Source organism: Pseudopodoces humilis, chromosome 5 (genome assembly GCF_049639895.1).
Source record: "Pseudopodoces humilis isolate 2021_Gansu_Grassland_sample_001 chromosome 5, ASM4963989v1, whole genome shotgun sequence".
Classification (NCBI taxonomy): domain Eukaryota; kingdom Metazoa; phylum Chordata; class Aves; order Passeriformes; family Paridae; genus Pseudopodoces; species Pseudopodoces humilis.
Window position 1 is genome coordinate 52,956,726 of NC_142204.1, and position 21,641 is coordinate 52,978,366.

Sequence of the window (21,641 nt, forward strand, 5' to 3'; positions counted from 1 at the left end):
TATGTAGACATAAACACTTAGCAGTGGAACTTTCAAAAGTGCCAAGGGGAACTTGCTCAATATAGCTAATTAATTTAAATGAGAGTTAAGTGCCTTGTCTGTTTAACTGCTTTTAAAAATCCCACTATGCTTCCATCTGCAGTTTTCACAATATAAATACTTTGGAAGACTTGCCCTAAAGTGATCCAGAAGTTCAAATGTTACAAAATTAACTTCAGGGGATCTTAACTTTGGGGCACACATTTCTAAAGAAGATTCTCATGTGGGAAAGAAACTGTCAAAGTGGCCAAAGTCAGACAAAAGAAACACAGAAGAGAAGGTGCTTTTTGACATTGAAAAAGGATTAAGTTCTGCATCTCTTCAGCTCTTACTGATTAAAATGTCTGAGTCTGCAGCATTCTTGATACTGCTCAGACCCGACCAAGGCTGAGCAGGTCTCAGATTGTTTAGTAGCCTTGGGTAAACATGGTTTCTGGAAGACTATTTTGTCACCTCATTTTCATGAGGTGCAAACCATACGTCCTCTAGATCCAGTTCACTACAGTATATTACGAGGCCAAGTTCATTGCTAAATGTATCTGACATCATCTAACTCAGCTGGACTGGGATAGCCTAGCTCTGTACCTATTATTAGCAATGGTTTATACATTATTGCAATTTTATTTGAGTAGCTTCTCTGAATTTGGAAAGTGTCTGATAGGCCGATGTGCTATCATGAAATACCTCACATTTCCCTAAGATGCAGTTCCATTTCCTACTATTCCAATACTTACCAGAGTGAAAACATCAGAAACACTTTGACAGCATGTCTGTGAGACATGTATTCATTTTCTATGAAATGCATCATGATACAAAAAGAGAATGGCTTCATTGATATTTTCAATGGGCATAAAAATGATCTCTACATGAGATATCTGCCTGATGGGGCTGCAATTTGCTTTAATGTGCAGCATTAAGATTCACAGTTCACTAAACCATTAAAATACAGACAAAATGCCATTTCGTATCAAAACCAAATAAACACCTCTGTCCTTCATGAACATTACAAACATAATTCACTCTAATATCTAATAATAGAGCTAAAAAATTAATGATGTGAGAACTCCGCTAAAAGAATACAAGATTGACATGATGCAATACAAATAACACATTCACATTCCTGGAACCCACATTCTTCCAATAATCAGGCAACTCATTCATTTAGCAATGCCCTCCAGCAACTGGAGGAGACTGATCAAAAATGCTATTAATAGGTCAAATATAATTTCTGAATTATGTGTCCAATATATATGTACAAAACCACTCTGTTTCCCATTCCTAATTATCATGGAGAAATTTTTCACTTACTTAATTCAGCAACCCATGAACAGTACAAAGACACCTGGAAAACCATCAGGGAGTTTTTCAGAGTGCATCGCTTGGGTAATATTTAAATATTTTTGATTATGCTATATTATCACTTGCAAGACGTTTCATTTCTCTTTCAAATCTTAGAGCCAGATACTAATTTAAAAAATAAAAAATGAATGTTTAATTGTCTTATTGTAACAAATGAAATTATGTGATTTCTGGATAGGGAAATGCAAGTGGTATTGTGGGAGCCGACATTTTATTTTGTAATCAGTTTCAGAAGCATCAGGAGTCTCACATATAAATTCATATTACTTTTAGTAGATATTCAGGTTCTTAGCTATAATAATGACAAAGAACTGAAATATCACCTCCAACTATCACCAGGATTTTTTCTTATTTTTGTATCAAGCTTCTGGAAGTATTTACCTTCTGAAAAAAAGGTCCATCATAGGAGCATAGGAAGTGAGTGAATTAAGGGAATTTAATCTAGTATTTAGATTTTTTAATTATCTTATATGTCTATTCTCACAGTTAAAGTCTTTAATGTACCTTTTCCAATCAAGTCATCTGAACCATTAAAGTCCAAAATTAAACTGAAACTGGTTCAACTGAAGGATTTCATTATGAGTCTAAATATAATGATCATTGCATTCCATCAGCCAGACAGACTTATCCCACTAGAGAAAAGCTGGGTATAGTTACAGACTAAACTTACAACTATTTAAGCAGGCATGTGCAGAAGGGAAATAAGTCAATGACAAAAAATACAATCTATATTAAAATAAAACAAAATAAAACAAAACTGAGAATTATTCCAGATTGCCATGCCAGTATAAGATCACTATCATTACCAAATTTGCCATAATTGCTATAAATTGTTTACAACATTCACCCTATACAGATGTTTTTCCTAACAACTGAGATGTCATTTTCTGGAATTTTAGGCATAGATATTCCAAGAGTTCTGCAAAGAGCATGGAATTATATCTCTGGTTTTAACATGTACTGGTTGAAAAACAATGCAGTCTAATATCAGTTTGAGAAGGAGTCTGAGAAGCCTGATGAGTATTAAAGGATCAGTCTGAAATATTACAAGACAAATCATTTTTTGTGTTTTTTTTTAAGATCAGAAATACAGGTTGTTGTAAGAATCCAGATGGAAGCTGATTTCTCCTAATTGTAAATCCACCTGCTCAGATTTCCTCCTAGGCAAACCATTTACCTCTCTCACAGGTTTCTTAAAGGAAAAACAATTAAACTTAGCATCATTTTTATTTGAATGTTTACATTTGAATATTTACATATTATTTACATACATATGTATATATAATTCTTTTTATGCAAGTATGATATAAAATGTTCTGGAAGGAAAGAAGAAAGGAAGAAAGGAAGGAGACAGTGGTAGTTGTGCAGCTTTGGTCTCCAAGCCAAGACACAGCCCATATGACCCTGTGTCGTGGTTTTAAACCAATAACTAAGAAAATTACTTATTTCTTGCTGTGAGATATGGATTAGAACAAGAGCAAAACAGGCATAAAACTTAAAAGGGAAAAAAAAGAAAGTTTATTGACAAACTACAATAAGAACACCAGAATAAACTTCCAGAAAAACCTTTTCATCCCCTGTCTACCCACTATTCCCTTGTTCACATGACAAAAGAGACAAAACCTTTGGAACTTTGATGGTTAAAACAGTCCCAATTCTTGCTACAGTCTTTTCACCAGTCTTTATAGAGAAACATAAGTTTCTTCCTGTTAATTTATGGAGTTTCTCACAAGAAAAACTATTTTTCTTATAGTTTTCCATTGCTCTAATGTTAGCTGCCCAGAGCTGCTGTTATTAGAGCCCACTCCTCCCATTTTCACATCACTCTCAAGTGTGTATGGGCCATGAGTCTAGGGATGGGATTTTTAAGGATAAGTTATTCAAAGGCAAAAAAGTCTTCTTCATCTGTTTCTGTGAGCTTCACCAGAAAACAGTTTTCTCATTGCCTCTCAAGGCTTCAAATCTTCCAGCACTTCACTGTACCATAATTACTCTACTTTTTTACTCAAAATTTACACTTTGAACACTCTATTCCTCCCTATATACTGTCATGAATTAAAGGAGTGTTTTCAAGACCTTATTGTCCATTTCCATAGTTTTAACAGAAAGATATTTCAGCTTAATTAAACCATCTTCTTAATTCTCTACCTTTTCTGAAGCTCCTTTTCTTTCCTGTCACTGGTAGTTTATAAAGTCTCTTTTCCTGTTGATCACTCTCTTTTCTCTGTCTGGATAAAAAGATTAATCCGCAAGTCTCATCTGGGTAATGAAAGAGTTAAAATCTTGCCCAGGCTGTTGTAGGTAGTTCTGTGGCCTCGGCCGGTGCAGGAGCTGGAGCCGTCTGCGATGGAAAGCTCCTCATGGCTGCTCTGAAGAGTGCAGTCGCCGCGCCCAGCCCGCTGCAGGCCCAGAGCCCCTCTCCTTCTTCACTCAGCAGTCTCCAGTGAATCCAGCCACAGCAAAAAACCTGCAGCCGAGCCAGAGATCGGCTCGGCCCGGCCCGACCGGAGCCCGGAGAAAACCCCCTCCACAGGGCCCGCATCCCCCGGCCGGGAGACGCTGGGCCCAGCCCAGTCCCCGCCCGGCCGCATGGCCTGGGCAGGGAACGGGAGGCCTGAAGCTCTGCCACCCTTCACAGCCAGGAAACAAAGAGAACCAAGAGAGCTCTGGTTTTACACTTTAAGGTAGGGTTCACAAGTTGATCCCACTTTTCAATGGCCTAAACTGCTGTCAATTCTCAGCAATGACCGATAATTGGTCAGGAGAAAAGACGCCAGGCAGATCCCAGCAACTTAAACTTTCTTAAAGGTAAAGTAACTCCATGACACCCTGATACAGTCTGAGTCCACAACCTTGGGCAAATTATTTAACTTTCTTGAACTGGAAAGAAGCTGTCATATAAGCAGGCGTGGAGACACTTTAGTTAAAAATGTGAGTTAAAAGTTCAAATGAGAATATAACTGATGTCCATCTCTCAGGTTTGGAAGGGTTTTTGCCCAACAATTACTTATAGTTTAGAAAATTTGACTAAAACAACTTTTACTTTTTGAACTGAGAAATATGTTGTCAAAGAATCAATACCAAAAACATCATCATAATTCTGTACTTTCTCAGCATGTCATAATCCTTCTTGTCATCTCCAGATTTTAGAACTGCAATATCACCAATCTCTGGAATTACTAAAACAATTGCATTTTATTGTTCTAAACTTATTAACAAGTCATTCTTAGATAGGGAAAAATAATTATAGGGAAGGATGTTCCAAGGTAATACATAAAAATTAGAAAGAATGCTATGAAGATATAAAGACTCTTATGTTCATAAATAGAAAAGTTTAAATACTTGCCTTGCTTTATTAATGCAAATATGTTATTTAGTGGGCTGATACTGTAATTTTACCTCAAAGAAACCAACCCTACTAATTAAGTCATATAATTCATGAGTGCTGAATACTAGAAAGAGGAACACACTGTGTTAATCTAAAACGGGGAATAATTATACCATGGTATCACAATATACAGAGAGTGTTTATTAGTGCTATGCAGTCTTAAAACGCTAGCATTTATGTGACTTGGGATCTATCTTCCTTTTTTCTTTTAGTTGGTTTTGGCTTTTTTGTTTTTTGTTTGGTGGGGTTTTTTTGATGCTTTGTGTTTTTTGCTGTTTTGTTTGGTTGGCTGGTTTTGGTTGTTGTTGTTTGAGTTTTTTTTTACTTTTATTCTTCTCACATGATTTGGTTTCTTCTTGCTGAAATGCTGGCCCTAGCAGGTACTTGGTACAAACATAGGAGGAGCTGCAGTGTAATACCTTCTTCAATTTGCCAAACAAGAAACATTAATGTGAATGGAATACTTGGGAAACATAATTTTATTCTCAAATGCCTTGGGGAATAGACAGCACAAAGTGCAATGATTAGCAGGTCATCAAGTAAACAGCTACTGCTACTGAACTGTGTAACCATCAAATGGAGTTTTACAGAAAATTAGTAGGCACTTCTATTCAATATAGGCAATTTATTTTTTTCTTTACTGAAAGCATGAACCACAATTAATTTTTAAGCACTTGCTTCTGAATATAGCCTCTTTATTTACAAAGGAGACAAAAAATTACCCCAAACCCAACCAAAGAATCCAAACCAAAACACACCACCACAAAAATATCTTATTCTAGATAATACTGGCAGGCTTTAGATTTTTTGAAAACTCTTTCAGTGATCTACTTTCCATATTTTTAAAAGCATATAATTAGTATCAGTGTATCAGACTGAAAATCAGGTTTCCAGGGTTATTCTTTATGCAGACTACTTTCACATAGACAATCTCATTGCATATCCTTACCTAGAGGTCCTTGATGACCTTACATGTCCCCAGCATGCACTTGAAGAGAATTTTATGAGCATTTATAAATAAAACTCACAATGTACACACAGGGATTGAAGTCATTATGTGGTACCAAGAGCAGACTGTGCCATAATTTTGCATATATCATTAAACAGATGTTTAAGAAAAGACTGGATGTGGCACTAAGTGACACGGTCTAGTTGACAAGATGTTGTTATGTCGTAGGTTGAACTTCATGATCTCAAAGGTCTTTTCTGACTTAGATGATTCTGTGATTCTATGTTCACAAATACTCAAATTGAAAACAAACTAACTAACTAAATTCCCCCAAAACTTGTCAGATTTAGATTTGAAATAAATGGGCTTTTGAGAGGAAATCTTCTGCCATCACAATTTTTTGTCAGCTGGTTGGTTTTGATCAGCCCTAGTACCAAAGCCATGTGAACCATAATGCTTGAGGTACTTTTTTTCTTCCTACAGTTGATTCTGCAGAAATATCCTGCAAGCATACCTTAAAAAACTTAGTGCTTTGAGAAAAGAAAAGGAGCATAGTTTGGGCAAAGAGATTTTTATCACTTTCTTTGTGCCTGGAGAATCTCCTCACTTCTGCCCAAGGCCCATCACTATTTTAATAGCTTAGCTGCATTTCTTGATGAAAGTTTTAATACCCATAACAAACATGCTCCTTCCCAAATCCAGTTCCTTTAGCTACAGTTACCTAAGTTAGAGCTGGCTTGTCCCAAGCCCAGTGCTCCATAGCTGCTGTATATCCCTTCAATCTGTGCCAGGTACCTTTCAAACCCAATAGTCCCTAGATTCTTCCCCACTTCACAGCTCAGTGTAGAGAAAAGAAAAGATTCTTCCCAACTTCACAGCTCAGTGTGACACAAGGGGTTCAGCACAGCTGCCATTTGAATTTAAAGGAATTTAATACAGATTTTTTTTTTAAGATGATATCAGTTCAAAAATCCCATTGTTTCATGAAAAATATTCACCATGGCATGCTTTTAATTATTGAATTGGTTAGAGGTGAGTCTATCAAAACATGAGCTGTTGTACACAAATTCCTTCATGATGGGCAGTTAAACAAATGCACTGGGCTAGACCTTCAGCTGATTTAGTTCAGCCCAATAAGTTTAGTACCATTATGCTAACAAGCTATTATTTCTTAAGGGGATGACCTGTCAGTTTTTGTTGTCTTTAATTATTTTGAAATTAGGAATCAGCCAATCACACAAAGCCTCAGTTCAATATGAAGAAAAAGATGCTGGTAAGTTTAAGTTTTAATCCTCCCCCACTATTTTTAAATGGTTTAATCTTCTTCCTATTTCTTGTTCAGAGCAAAAGATGCTGTGTACGTGCAATGAAAAGTGAATGCTTCTGAATTCCATTCTGCACAACCCTTCCTACAAATTAATACCAACACATAAATAATATGATAATACATTATTTTTATTCCCACACTGCTCACAAACCAAGATGTCAATTGCACTAAGGGCTATACAAATCTACAAGAAAAAATTATGGTCTCAATCCCAAAGAATTCAGTCAAACTGTAAGACAAAGGAGAGCAGAGAGCAGAATACAGAACAGACCTTCCTAAGACTAATCAGGAAAACAGATCAGTATGAGAGTCAGCAGCCATCTCAAACTATCAAACAGGGGCTTTCTGAAGAAATTTTGCCTAAAAGGATTTTTAACTATGTAACTGAAAGAAGAAATCAGGGCAATTTTGTGTCTATTTACTGAGCTTTCCATCCAATCATATGCAACACTAAGACAGAGCACAAAGGCATTGGCTTCATCAGTGACCATACAAAGAGCAACATAAAACAGAGATGAAATATCCTGTGCATCTTAGCTTCTAAAAAATGATTCAGCAAAGCGAAGCACTTGAAATTTTGGGAAAAGTTACCCTCACCTCAGCAACCTTCATTGACTCTGACAGGGGAGCAGACAAATTCAGCTGAAATAAAGGGATCAAACTTATTTACTTGTCTCAAAAATAAGAGGCACTATACCTAAACAGCTCCTGACACATTTGTCCAACCTGTTTTTAGGAAAGAAAAGCTGTAGTACATTATACCCTGAAACACATCAAACTCCTACACCAGGACTCTAAGATGGTTTCCCACTTTAATGGCACATATCTTATTTTCCACCTCTTCTTCATGAAGAGTCAGATCTTTTCATGCTAAAGATTTTGAATTTTCATTACTATATAAACAAAAGAAATCACACTGGCCCTTTTAACACAGTTTCAGACAGGTAGCAAAATCACATACACAAAAAGCTTGAAAGTCTGAACTAACTCAGAACAGGCAGAAAACAGACTGTATTTTACACTGAGATTTCTAGCATCAGGGGAAGAGCTTTCACTGCCAAGTTTGTGCTGTTGTTTAGAATGAAGAGTCAATAATTAAATTTAAAATTCTGCAGAAAGACCTAGTGATCTGGCAGGAACAAAAACAAGCATGAGGAAGAAGTTTAAGCTAGAGAAAATGCCACACAACATGTTTAGTCAGGGGGAAAAAAACCAAACCAAACCCAAAAATACTTCTTACTAAGGAAATAATGGTGAAGATTTTCAAAATGAGAGAAAGTGAGGGGGTTTCATATGGACTGAAAATATTGGGATTTATTTTATAATATATATAGAAGAACTGAGTAGATAGAAAATTCTTGAGACTTTATGGGGAAGTATGGAGAATTTGCAAATGGGAAACCTAGTGCTTACATGCTGAAAAAGGAGGGAATGAGGAAGCCAGGGAATTATCAATCATTCATTTTGACTTGGGTTCCAAGAAAAATCCTGAAAGAAATAAACAAACACATTTCAAAAACACAAAGAAAACAAACAAGACAAGTAACAGCCAAAAGGGATCTGTCATCAATGAGCTGTCACATTTCCTTCAGTGAGAGGGTAACAGGCAATGTGGATGAGAGACAAGCAGCCAGGTGTCATTTATCTTAACATTAGAAAGATTTTTGACAACATCTCAAATTACACTCTCAGTCATAAGCAACCTAGTGAAACAGATTTAGCCCCTAAGGGCTAGGTGCAAATTGTATCAGAAAGATAAAATTTGTAGTTGATTTACTATCAGAAGAGAAGGGGATGGCACTGGGTGTGGTCTAGAAAGGTTTATTGCTTGTCTGCTACTATTCAATATTTGTAAAAACCACTCATTTTGTCTGGATCATAAAATAGAATATATGGTGACCAGATTTGGGCAGTAACACTGGAAAAGGCTGAAGCTATGATGAAGGTCAGAATACTTATTTCAGATGATACTGCAGAGTCTGAAAAAATGAAGCATACAGTTTAACAGGGACAACTAGCAGTACATTATGGGTCGGGAAGGACGGAGGCGGCAGCTCTTCCGAAGAAAAAGAGATCTCAGGGCTCCAGTAAATTGTGATACATTGAACCAATGTCATGCTCTCACAGAAGGGGCAAATGCCAGATAAATGCAGATAGATACAACAGTCTTCCCCCTCTGCTCTCCACTCATGACTACACGAAATTATGTTTCTCCTGTACTCTGCACTAGTGAGACTGCAGCCAGAACACCTTCTGAAGGTTAGGTGATTGTGTTTCCCTTTAAAGGAGAATCAAATGGGGAGTCCAGATGAAATCTGCAAAGATCAGAAGCACGTCTAGAAAACACGGTCTGTGTGACTAAATTGAACAAATTCCTCTTGTATAGCCTGAAGAAATAACATAGCCTAGGAGGTAAAACAGCAGTCTTCAAGTACATGAAAAGGATGAGGATGTGCACAACGTACACTGAATAAAATAAGCTATAGGCTTAAATTACAGCAATAAGAAGTAAAGTTAGATATTTATAAGACATTTCAGAGAGATAAGAGTAGCTAAAAAATGAAAGACAATGCCTTCAGAAGCTGCAAAAATCTTCACCCTTAAAACAACATAAGTGTAGAAGATGTTAACTTTATCCAAGGACTAGAAAGTCTCTTGAGATCCCTTTAGCTGTCTTCTCTAATGCAAAGGAAGATATCAAGTACTAAATATTTTGAGAGCAAATAAAAATATTGTAACTAGGCTAAGTAAATAGGAAAATAAAAAAATTTACTCTCTTAGCAGCTAAATTCTTTAGGCTGTCTTTTGTGATTTTACAGAATACCTGTTTAGGAAAAAAGTATTTACAAGAATAAAGTAAACAAGAAATTGTAATGCTCCTACTTTTCCTATATCTTGCATAATTAATGATGCATTTTAAATATTGTGCAGTAAATTGCTTTTGTTTACAGGAAAATGCTTCTTTAAGTGTTAGGGGAAGAAGGTCTCAGTAAAAGAAATCACCACTGCTGCAATAATAAACTGTTTCCCACATAAGGGAACTTAAATCAGTTTGGGATATATTAAACATCTAGCATGAAGTTCAGATTGGAGTCCTATATGTGAATGGAAAACGTGTAGAGAAGTTGTCCTTACCTAGTAAAGTGATGCACAACCTGAAGCAAAAGATCCTAAATAAGTAACTGGGTTTATAACTCAATAAATCTTTCATGGATTCCGTCTAGAGCCCTTGTAAAGACATAGACAGTCTTGTTTCACTCGCAAGACCGAGTATAGGAGTCCAGTTGATTGTATGCCTCCTAGCATTTGCTCAAGGGATACAGGACATTGCCTCTGAGGGGATTATTAGCAGATCAAACCCACCAAACAAATGAAAACCAGAAAATTTTAGAAGTGATGCCCCAAGTCTGAATCACTTATGCAAAATCAATATTTACAGCTCACCTGCTCTAACCAGCCCACAGTGCTGGAGATTGTCCATCCTCCCAGGGCAACCCAGTATTTAATTATCCTCATCCTTAGAATCTTCCAGCATGTCTCCATTAGATATCTCTCACTGTAATTCAAAACCACTACTTCTCCTAACAGCCAAATTAACTATGTCTAACAGTTTGTTCTTTTCCTGAATAATCCTTTCTGTATTGGAAGAGATTAACATAACAGCCCTCAGTGCAGATTTCTTCAGACTAAACAACCCTAGTTTGCTCAATCTTTCCCTAAAGGCATACTTTTAGATGGCTGATCATTATAATTGCTTGGAGCTGGACTCTCTCCAGCTACTTTACTTTTCCAAGTGAAGTCACAGTTCTGCTAAGGAGCTCACAGCACTGAGGAGAACAGATGAATTACATCACAAGTCTAGGAGCTCCCTGATGCAATGGCCTCTGGTGATGCAAATCAGTTAACCATTCCAAAGCTATTGCTTAGCTTTTTGCCTAAGTTTTCCATTAAAGGAGAGTTCACTTAAATTCCTGCAGTTACCAGAAAGAGCACTGCAATCCTCCTTTTTTGACCTAGTCATTTCAAGTGTATTTTATTGACATATCCAACACTAAATCTTTTTACTGCAAGCTGAAGTTACAATTAAATTAACTATGCATTCTTTATTCCCTGCCTTAAGCTGTATTAACATCACCACTAGATCTAGTGATACCATTTTGGATATTCAGAAAATTCTTTAAATCTATTTAAATTTAAATCTATTTATAATTCTTAATTTATAATTCTTTAAACTTATCTTTAAATAATTTTTCTTTTTTTTTTTCTTAAAGTGTTTGGGAATTTATCAGGATAAAAAGACCTGAATAAATATTAGATGACTATCCTAAAGTAATTAAAATAATATTAGTGCAAGATGAAGAGAATTGCAGCAAAGTGAACAGAAAAAAATAATCATAGAGTAATATTCTGCTAACTGCTGGTTATTCTCTTTCATTATATAATAACCATTGAAGGCTTTCTTCATTTTCCATTTCATGTTTTTTCATTTAGTGGTAGACTTCCATTATGTAACACAAATGAACAATAATTAATTTTATCATTTAATCTACAATTTTTTTGAAAGGACTTTTAAACAATTTGCTTCAAGATTTATAGGGCAGCTCAATTTTCATATCACAAGACATATATGAATTTCAGGGTGGAGGGGAAGGAGAAGGGGGAAGAGGCTGGGGAAGAAACATGCTCATACTCCGGTTTCACCCTAGAACCTCACAAAAACAATTCCCTGCAGACTTGCTGAAACTACCTGCTCTGCCAAGTAGCTGTTTGCCAGTGCTAAAACTCACATTAGCTTGTACCAGGAGAGTAGCTAACCCTGCTCTGAAGTCCCACACATGAATGCAAAACTCTCCAGGAGTTCCTTTAAAAACTCCTGAATTTTTATTGTTCTATCACTTCACACCTTTTTTTTTACTGTGAAAGAGAAAAGAATATTTTCAAACATAAGTGCTATGTCATTCCTTTCCCGTTGGTTGAAAAAACAGGAATACTCTTGGTCCTGTTGGTTATGGCTATTCAAAGAACAATTCATTCTAATCATACCACTTTTACAAAGGATGAACACAAAAAGCTATAAAGTTTCTACCACCCACTCAAGAATCCTGTGACAAATTCACAGCCAAACATACAACTGCAACTTCATGCTTCATTTGAGGAGCCTGACTTTCGCTCACCGTGACAAGGTGAGAAAAAAGTCACTATTCATCCTAACTCTCAAGCAGAGACTGTTTCACTGGCAATTTACTATCATTCTAATGAAGAAAAAATGGTTATTCAATTCCAGGATATTTTCTCAGCAGCTATCTTTTATCCATTTTCTTTTTTGTTTTCTTGTTTGTTTTTCTCCAGAGGATCAATCAGGAAGTCTGTTTCATTGACGGGGAAAAAAGACTATTAGGACCAAAGAAGTGAAAAACTTCAGAAGGAAGACAAGTTGTCATTCTTCTTGGGTTCTACTAACGTCATTGGTTCTTGAATCCAGGTTCTGTTTTGATTTTCAGTCATGTCTGAAATAGCTTCTGTATAATATAGCCACTTCTTAAAATCATTTAATGCTCTTTCAACATCTGTATTCAGCCTATTTCCTCTCTATTACAAAGCTTTTTATATCAATACAGCCTGTAACCTTTCAATATCATGAAATCCCAATTTTATTAAATGGTTCTTGTATTTTTTGTCTTTTCTCCACTTCTCGTCTACTGTAGCCTGTTGACTTATTTTTTTAATCTAGAATTGATCCTTAGCAGATTCAATTTTCATATTGACCTTAGACACCAACAGTAGGGAAGAACAAATCCTGAGTCATACTACTTGACCAGTGCTAAGATGAGGACTAGTTTTGTGAAACCTAACTAGTCTAAAAACTTTAATTGTCTCTTCTATTTTCAGCCGTGTGTAGAATAAAGGAATAAAGGAGCAGTGTAATTTTGAGAAGAATAAAAGAATTTTTGCTTGTCTCACTGAGTTTTAACCCAGCTTCAACAATCTTTAGTCAGATAACATGGGTTTGTTAGAATGAAAGTCTGAACTCTACTGCCCTGTTACATGCAGGCAGAAAAACATCCTGCAGGCTGTATGATTGTCATATTTTGTTTATAGATATAATCATATACAACACTAAGTGCCTTGTGTGTTTCATTTTACTGTGTTCTTTCGTTAAACACAAGGCTTAGGTTCAGCATTTTAAAAACATCTATCAGTTATATAATAGCTACCACAGGAAAAAAAAGAGGCTTTCTGACTTTTTTTAATGAAAAATAGTGGCCTACAGCTAAGCTTGAGACTTATTTAATACAGTTATGGAAAACATCAGAAGTTTTTTGAGTCATTTTCTTTTACCATGTCTCAAGAAAGGGAACTAATGCGTTTTGAATCTGTAACTTCCAAAAATAATTAACTAATTTCAGTGTTGATGGCTTACTTCAGTATTAGATACAAGACATGAGGCCTAGAAAAAAAGAGAAATCAAATACTGATTCAAATCTCTTCAATATCTGGCTGCCTGAAGGGAAGCTCACTGTCTGTGTGAGGTTCCCAATTTTTACTAGTTCACCAATCACTGTGCTTAAGGCTGATGATGGTTATGGCTGTCTCTCTGATAGTTCATCACATCAGTGTAATTTTAATTTATAGTTTTCATCATAAATCAAGATCATTATGGAAAAATTCATGCCCCTGAGTCATTTATATCCTCAGTGCATACACTACATAAATCTGAAAGCTTATGCATATTATTATTTCTAAGAGAACGTTAGAAATCTGCTATTGTAAAATCTCTTTTTTATTTTAACAGAATTCTTGCGCTCTGGTGCAAAACAAAACAAAACAGAACTTGCAAAAATCCCAAACCAAACAATGAAACTCTCTTTAAAATTCACTGTTTTCACCTGAAACAGTCCTGAGTTGAAATCAACCTGAAAGATCATCTAGTTCCAGCCTCTCTGCAGTGGGCAGGGATACCTTTCACTGTGTTGAAACTCTGAGGTTGCTCAGAACCCCATCCAACCTAGCCTTGAACAGCTCCAAGGAAACATGCAGGGTTTTTATATGCTTTGGATTTTTCTAAAGCAATAGTATCATAAGTTGATATCTACTTGAGCATTTTAACTGCATCAGCTAAATGTGTGATTTTGAAATCACCAATAATTGTGTCTGCCTGAAGACTCATCAAAATCACTAACGTGGAAGAAAATGGATTTATATCTATATATTTCTTCATATTGGGGTCTTTAAACACAGATTTTGGTAGACAAAAACAATGTATAAGATTGAAATGCAATCTGAGATTGTTTCAACCTGTATTTAAAAATATGTGGGTGTTTTGTTTAAAAGTCAAATATTAGATTTTAAAATTCTTTAACCTACCAGCTTTCCTTTTTCCAGCTGGTATTTATCTTTAAAAACTGAGCATTTTTAAGAGGAGAAAAAAAAGGTTCAGAAATGAACCAGAACCACCTGAATGGGTTTCTAGGGAAAGCAACTCAGGAACTCACTGTTAAAACTTTAGTACTGAGACAATTTCCATCTACTGCCACTGACAAAAGCCACCAGTTGACATCTCAGTCTAGCCCTTATAACAACACGTGCAATGTAAAAAACAGTTTCTAAGGGTGAATTCATTATTAATCATAAAAAGAACTTTAATTCAAATCATACGTGCAAGGAAAAGCAAGCTTGTTTATAACAACTTTCCTTGTACAGGTATTACATGGTTGAGAGCTCAAATTTTCTAAATGCACACATTTGTAGAGAACTTTTACGTGTGACCTGGTATGCAAAATCCTGTTACAATATGAATAAAACATAATTTTTGCAGGAACAGCTACCTTCGTCTGCATTTTTATTAATCATAAAAAACAGAATATTTATTTTGGAAAAAAGCATTTTAACTATCAGAATTCCCTGAAAATTAAGATAAAGAAGATAAAAGAAAATTATGAAAGTAAACAACAGAAAACACTGACAGTTAATGTATCATCAATAAGCAGAAGTTATAAGGCAATTATTTCTTCCTTTAAAATCATACTAAAAGTTTTAAAGGTTGTTTCCAGTACATTATGATCACTTAGTCAGGAAACCTTGGAGAGTAAAAGGACTTTACTAAAAGAGGCATAAATTTACATGGTCAGAATCATCAGACAATCAAGTTCTTTGAGATAATTGTTCGACATTTCTAAATACTTGCTTTCAGAGTTTCCTTGTGTCTGTCAAAGACTGAGATACCTTATTTGAACTTGAGAATCATGCAAAAATTTAAATTTGGAAGATCATTATTGTTTATTTAATTTATGTACTGTATCAGCATTGTCATGCATGTGTTTGTTTTGCAAGAATTACAAGAGCAGGACTGATCAGTAGTCATGAAGTGCCTGTATCTGGGAGCTACAGTTGCTTCAGAGGAAATGTAAAAGGTCAGTTAGCCTAAAGGAAAGCATTAATGCTACTGAAGAAACCAGCATCAGAGCTGGAAGGGTCTCTGCAGCTGGTGAAGCCTGCTGAGACTGAGCCCCTTGGGGAGTGTGATACAGAGCCTTTATCCACACAAACCCAGCACTTGCTGCCCACAGGGAAATCAGCACTGCATCGAGAAGGAACAAGTCTGAAGCTTGACAAGGACCCTGCAGAGTCAGTGAAACTTTGAGGAGCCAGAGACATCAGCAGAGCAACCCTGAATCCTGGGGGATGGTGGCCATAGACAGACGGGGGCTGGCTACAAGGTGAAAAGCCACAGCCCAAACAACAAAGCTGCAGCCAAAACCTGATATAAAGTAGCAAAGAGCATATTAAGGAAAAGGAAAATTGAAAAACCTAGCTTACAAATATTCACTAAAAATAATAGTTACCTGTATCTTCATTAAAAAGAAACTAGAGGAGAAAGGATACAGAGGGGGAAGTGTTATATTTTATAAGCATCTTCTTTAAGGAACAGCAGGGTAAAAATTGCTCTACCATCTTAATACTGCTTCACTTTCAATAAATATAGATGTTTTCACAGAAACTAATGAAAACATCCACTGTGCTCTCTATGATTCATTGGCAATCAAAAGCACTTCCTAATTTGCAGTATGATGATCTGGAGTATTGACAATCATTCAAAAAGATTACTTGGTTTTAATATATTTTGTCTAGTGAGAGGAAGTAACAGTTTTGCCACAGCAGATCATCATCTGTCATAGCTGCCATCAACACCTGCTAAGGGTTTGGTGAATGTAGAAGCAGGGGAGCGAGCCCTGGGTGCCTGCTTGCATCCTGGCCCATGTGTGCAGCAGAGCAGGGCTGGTGGAGCAAGAGCAGGACCCTGGCACAAGGCTGGGAGCAGAAGCCTGCACTGCAGGGCACTGTGCCAACCCGCTCACATGCTCGCAACTCCACACAGCAGACAGCGCTTGCATGAGAGTTTGAACAACCCATTGGATCCAGCACATGAGCTCATGGAGATGAAAAAAGAGAGCTGAAAAACATTCTAACACATCCTTAAATAATGAGAGTTAATGAGGGGCATTCTAAGATAAATCCTTTTGATTGGATTTGTGGTCAATATGGTTAGCATGGTGTGGTTTCGGTAGGATGAGAAGCCATCAATCCAATCATATTTCAGAGTTCCCCTGAGTACATATACATGAGGCAGAAATAATGGAACTGAAAAACTGCAGCCTTAATGAAAGATTTAGAAACCCAGGGGGAGAGAGAAAAAAGCAGATCGTAATGGAAGTAAATCTGAAGCAAATTTTTTGGTAGCTTTTAGATATTACTATATAAATGTTATGTTAGTACTAGCATTTTTCCAAAATGTGTGTATCAGTTTTTGAGTTCATTTAATAAACACTAACTTTTCAGAAAAATGTAGCAATTATCCAAATCTGGAATGTATTCCATAATAGTTATGATAAGGATCTAACTGTTTTTCAGAAATTAATGTTTAATATTAAACTTTTCCAACCAGTTTTGTTTTCTTTAATGCCTTTCAACAGACAGATATCAGGTTAGTGAAGCGAAATAACACTGCCACACAATCTGCAACACACAGCTTCTGTTGGTAGGATTTTTTTCTGTTTGGGCAGAATAACTAAATAAATGAGTCCCTGACAAGTAGTTACAGATATTAAATCGTAGATATGCTAAAGTGGTTTAACAGCTGTGGATGAAAATGGGGAGCTATCATATGTGCTATTGTGGATAGCACTCAGATAATTATTGAAAAATAGTCTGAACAGGAGAATAATTTGTAAATATTTCCTACGCTGTCTTTGTTACTCTTCATCAGGAACCACTCACATGGAAAACCAGAGATATTTGAAACCTTTTTCTGGTTTGATTGAATTCACTGCATAAACTCACTTTGGTGTATCTAGTCATCAATTCACACTGTTGCCCTTCTCATCAGCCTTTAGCAAAACAGCATTGGTATTTCACATTTACAGAGGTAACCAAATGGCTAACACAACTCAAGTATATTGCATATCTAATAAGGAAAGAGATTAACTTCATTTTTCTTTTTCTCTCTTTGCATAAAGATGTCTTCCAGAAAGAAGTGCTTTGACCCAAAAAATTATCAAATTAAACTTTGATGCCTATCTGTCATACAAATACTATGTAATATATCCTCTGAATTTTGTTGGGATGGCAATTTTCATATAATATATGCATATAATATATGCATATAATATATGCATGCAATATAACTCCATGCACAGGTAAAAGTTAACTACCCCAAAACTTGTAAAACACATTAAGACAGCAATTAAAAACACCATCTAAGGATGGGTAAATGATGTCTTTTTATTCCTTCTGCTATGAAGAAATAAGGGACAATACAAATCCTAGTTATTTATACAGAAAAACACCAAAGTCTCCCTTTATATTCAAGGAAGACTTTTATTGCAGTAGTTCATCATCCCAATGTTTTAACTAAATCAGAAGTGGTTAGAATCCAAACTTGTCTTCTATGAAATATATTTCCTTCCTCTTATATTATTTGAAATACCTGGGCAATTTACCTGTCCCTATCATTTTGTCTGATACCTTTTTTTAAAGGAAGAGTTATTATTTTCCTGCCTAACTTATTAATAACTCTGAGGAAAAACAGATGTAAAATGATTCTAAAATATATTCTGAAGGAGCTGACAACCCATCTGACTTGAAAATATAAAGAATTTGGTTCAGATTATTGTGCTCTCTTTTACTGTCTTCTCAAGAACCGAGGCGAAGTGCTTTCTTCTGCCAACTGTCAGAGAAAAAAATAATATTTTTTAAGAGTTTAAATTAATTTACTACTCAAATGAGCATTCTCCAATGTCAGTAGCACAACCAAATTGGTAGAACCATAGAATCATTTAGGTTGAAAAGACATGTAGGATCATCAAGTCCAACCACTGGCTTAACATGGCCAAGTCCACCATGTCCCTAAAGGCCACATCAATATATCTTTTAAATACCCCCAGGGATGACAACCACTTCCCTGGGCAAACTGTTCCAATGCTTGATCACCCTTTCAGTGAAGAAAGTTTTTCTAATGTCGGATCTAAACCTCCCCTGCTGCAACTTCCAGTTTCCCCTGTCCCATCACTTCTTTCTTTCAGGTAGTTTTAGAGAGCAGTATGTTCTCCCCTGAGGCTCCTTTTCTACCTAATAGAATAATGAAGCCCATCTCCCTCAGCTCCTCCTCACAAGAGCTGTGCTCCAGACCCTTCACTAGCTTCATTGCCTTTTCTGGACATGCCCCAGCACCTCAATGCCTTGTAGTATTCCAGGGGAACCTTATTGCACTCTACCAGAAAGAAGGTTGTAGACAGGTAGAGGTCAGTCTTCTCTCACAGGTAACAAGTGATAGAACAGGAGGAAATGGTTTCAAGTTGTGTCAGGACAGGTTTAGCTTTCATAATAGGAAAAACATTCTTCCATTGTAAAGGTGGTCGAGCCATGGAATAGGCTTCCCAGGGAAGCGATGCATCACCATCCCTGAAGATATTTAAAAGACTTGTAGATGTGGCCTTTGGGACACAGTTTAGTAGTGGTCCTAGCAGTCTTTGATTGATGGTTGGACTCAATGACCTTAGGGGTTTATGCCAACCTTAACGATTCTATCAGCTGCAGCTTCTCCAGCGTCAAGTACCAAGGGACAACCTGTTCTTGCTGGCCTCACTATTTCTGATACAGCCAAGATGCCATTGGCCTTCTTGGCTGCCTGGGCACTCTCTGTCTCTTAATCAGCTGTGTCAACCAACACTCCCAAGACCTTTTCTGCTGGACAGTTTACCAGCCACTTTGCCCCCAGACTGTAGAGATGCCTGTGGTTGTTGTGACCCAAGTGCAGGACTTCACCTTGTTGAGCCTCATGCAATCGGCTGTGGCAAGCAATCCAGCCTGTCCAGAGCTCTCTGCAGAGCCTTCTTACTCTCCAGCAGATCAACACTCCTGCTCAACTTGGGTCTCATCTGTAAACTTACGGAGGGTGCACTTGATCACCTTGTCCAGATCATTGCTAAAGACCTTAAACAGGACTGGCCACAGTGCTGACCCCAGGAGAACACCACTGGTGACCAGCTGCTAACTGGACCTGACTGCACTCATTGTCATCTCAGGATGGCTTGGCCCTCCAGCCAGGTTTTTACCCAGTGAACAGTGTGCCCATCCAAGCCATGAGCAGCCAGTCTCAGCAGGACAATACTAAGGGAAACGGTGTACTTACGTTTAGATGAAGTTGATTACTCCACTGACCAATTACTTTGTATTCTGTACTCTTGTTGGTGATTTGATACTGAAAAATATCATAGCGCCCAGGAGCATCTCCATTTTCATTGAAAACAACAGGCGTTCCAGCACTCCCTGAAAAAATATTAAAAAGCAATAACCAACTTTAAAGCAATTTTTAAAATATATATTTTTAAAAATACTAATTAGAAATTGAACAGGTTCTTCATAAAGCAAGATAGTATGACAATAAATTCAAAAACCTCCCAGAGACAAAATGTATGCTATTATCATCATCACAAAACCTATCCTATGATTCTATGAAAATAATTTTAAAATATAATGCTTTGCAGTCTTTTTCTCTGGTTGTTTGGTTGGGGGTGTTTTTTGTGTGAATTATAGAACATTAGGAAATTCTAGGATAAAACAGAAATGAAGAAATTTCTTTTGATATGAAGAAAGACATAATTTCACTTTAGGATGTGTATACTTGGCAGTAGGCAAAATATAGCAATATTGTAATGAACTATATTAAAAATTTCCTCAGTAAGTACAAAAATATAAATATGATCAACTTGGGAGCCAATACTCATAAAAGACCTTGAGGTACAAATGTTTCTATTGTGTCACAGTGAATATGCTGTTTCTAGCACTGACCACCTATGCAAAAGTATTTTATCAAAATAAATTAAGTACATCAGCTGTGCTTGTAGCTCTCTCCTCTATACATGACACTACCTGACAAAAAAGGCCATTGCTGAAGCTGTCAAAAGTTATAAATTGACACTGTTCTTACTTTGATCAACAAAATGTTCAAAGATTGAAAACTACACATCTACCTTGGCAACCAGACCAGCCAAATTAGAACACATTTTGATGGATTCCCTCAAGGTGACATCAAGGACCTGCACTCCTGCAGAGACTTTTCAAAAACTGCACCTCTTCCCCAGATTTTTATATATAGGTGAATCATATTCATAATTGAGGTCCATTGAAGATAAATTCAAGTATGCTAATGTTCTATTTCAGTGACTGGAAATGAAATTTATCTTTACCAGGGGGAAAAACCTAAAACACCACAAAATGCCCGCACAATGTTTCCATGTTTCTCCATGTGAACATCCAAGAAAAAATCAGCTAGCTCATAGTAAATTCCTTCACTATAACACGTTAATGTATCACCTAGAGGCAATAGTCCACTGTGAGTGGTTTACAGAGAATGAAAAAAAAGCTTCAATATCTGGGTACCTATCAAGAAGAAGTAAGCCAGCAGAAGTAGAACCATCTACACACTCCAGGATTTCAACATAAATTCTTCTTGTGTGTCTGTCTGTCTCTCTCCCATGAAGTATTTTGTTCTCTAGAGCATTTTTCTTTGTATAACAGCTTTCGTGTAAAAATGATATCCAGTGAAATAAACAGTGTTTTGAGAGTGACAAGTGGCACATTAAATACTGTGCCAATGTCACAGTTCTGCCAGAAAAATTCTGGCTGCAAAAACTGAATGTGAGCAACCATGGAAGAGTATCAAAAATTATGTGTGGCAAAGACTTAAGACCCCATGAAGATAGAAGAGACTCAACAGAAATTTTTGGAAGGCTCTTCATGCTTTGCTCCCAATTATTTTGACAGAATGAAGGGCAAGAAAAATCCCAATCTACAATTTTTCAAGCAATGAAATTATTCCTCACTGCTCACACAGCAGATTGATGCAATACATTTCTTCCACCCAAAAAACACATACTCAGCTGTTGTTGGTACATAGTCATGGAGGTAAACATTACTCTGTAGTTACAATAGAATTCATCTTTCCACTCAACAGCATTTGAAGACCCCTTGGAAAAACTGCCATCTTTATGAACAGATAGGAAATGTCCTTGGTATCCCTT

General features: G+C 36.6%; 1 protein-coding gene across 5 annotated transcripts in view; it reads right to left on the reverse strand.

Moving 5' to 3' along the window:
• GRM8 (glutamate metabotropic receptor 8) overlaps positions 1–21,641 on the reverse strand; it is a 311,935-nt gene that overhangs the window by 45,618 nt on the left and 244,676 nt on the right. For all 5 annotated transcript variants that reach the window (XM_088054854.1, XM_088054856.1, XM_005519219.3 and 2 more), the window contains one exon: positions 19,751–19,887. In XM_088054854.1, coding sequence (XP_087910980.1) covers positions 19,751–19,887 — 137 coding nt within the window. The remainder of the gene's footprint in view (positions 1–19,750; positions 19,888–21,641) is intronic.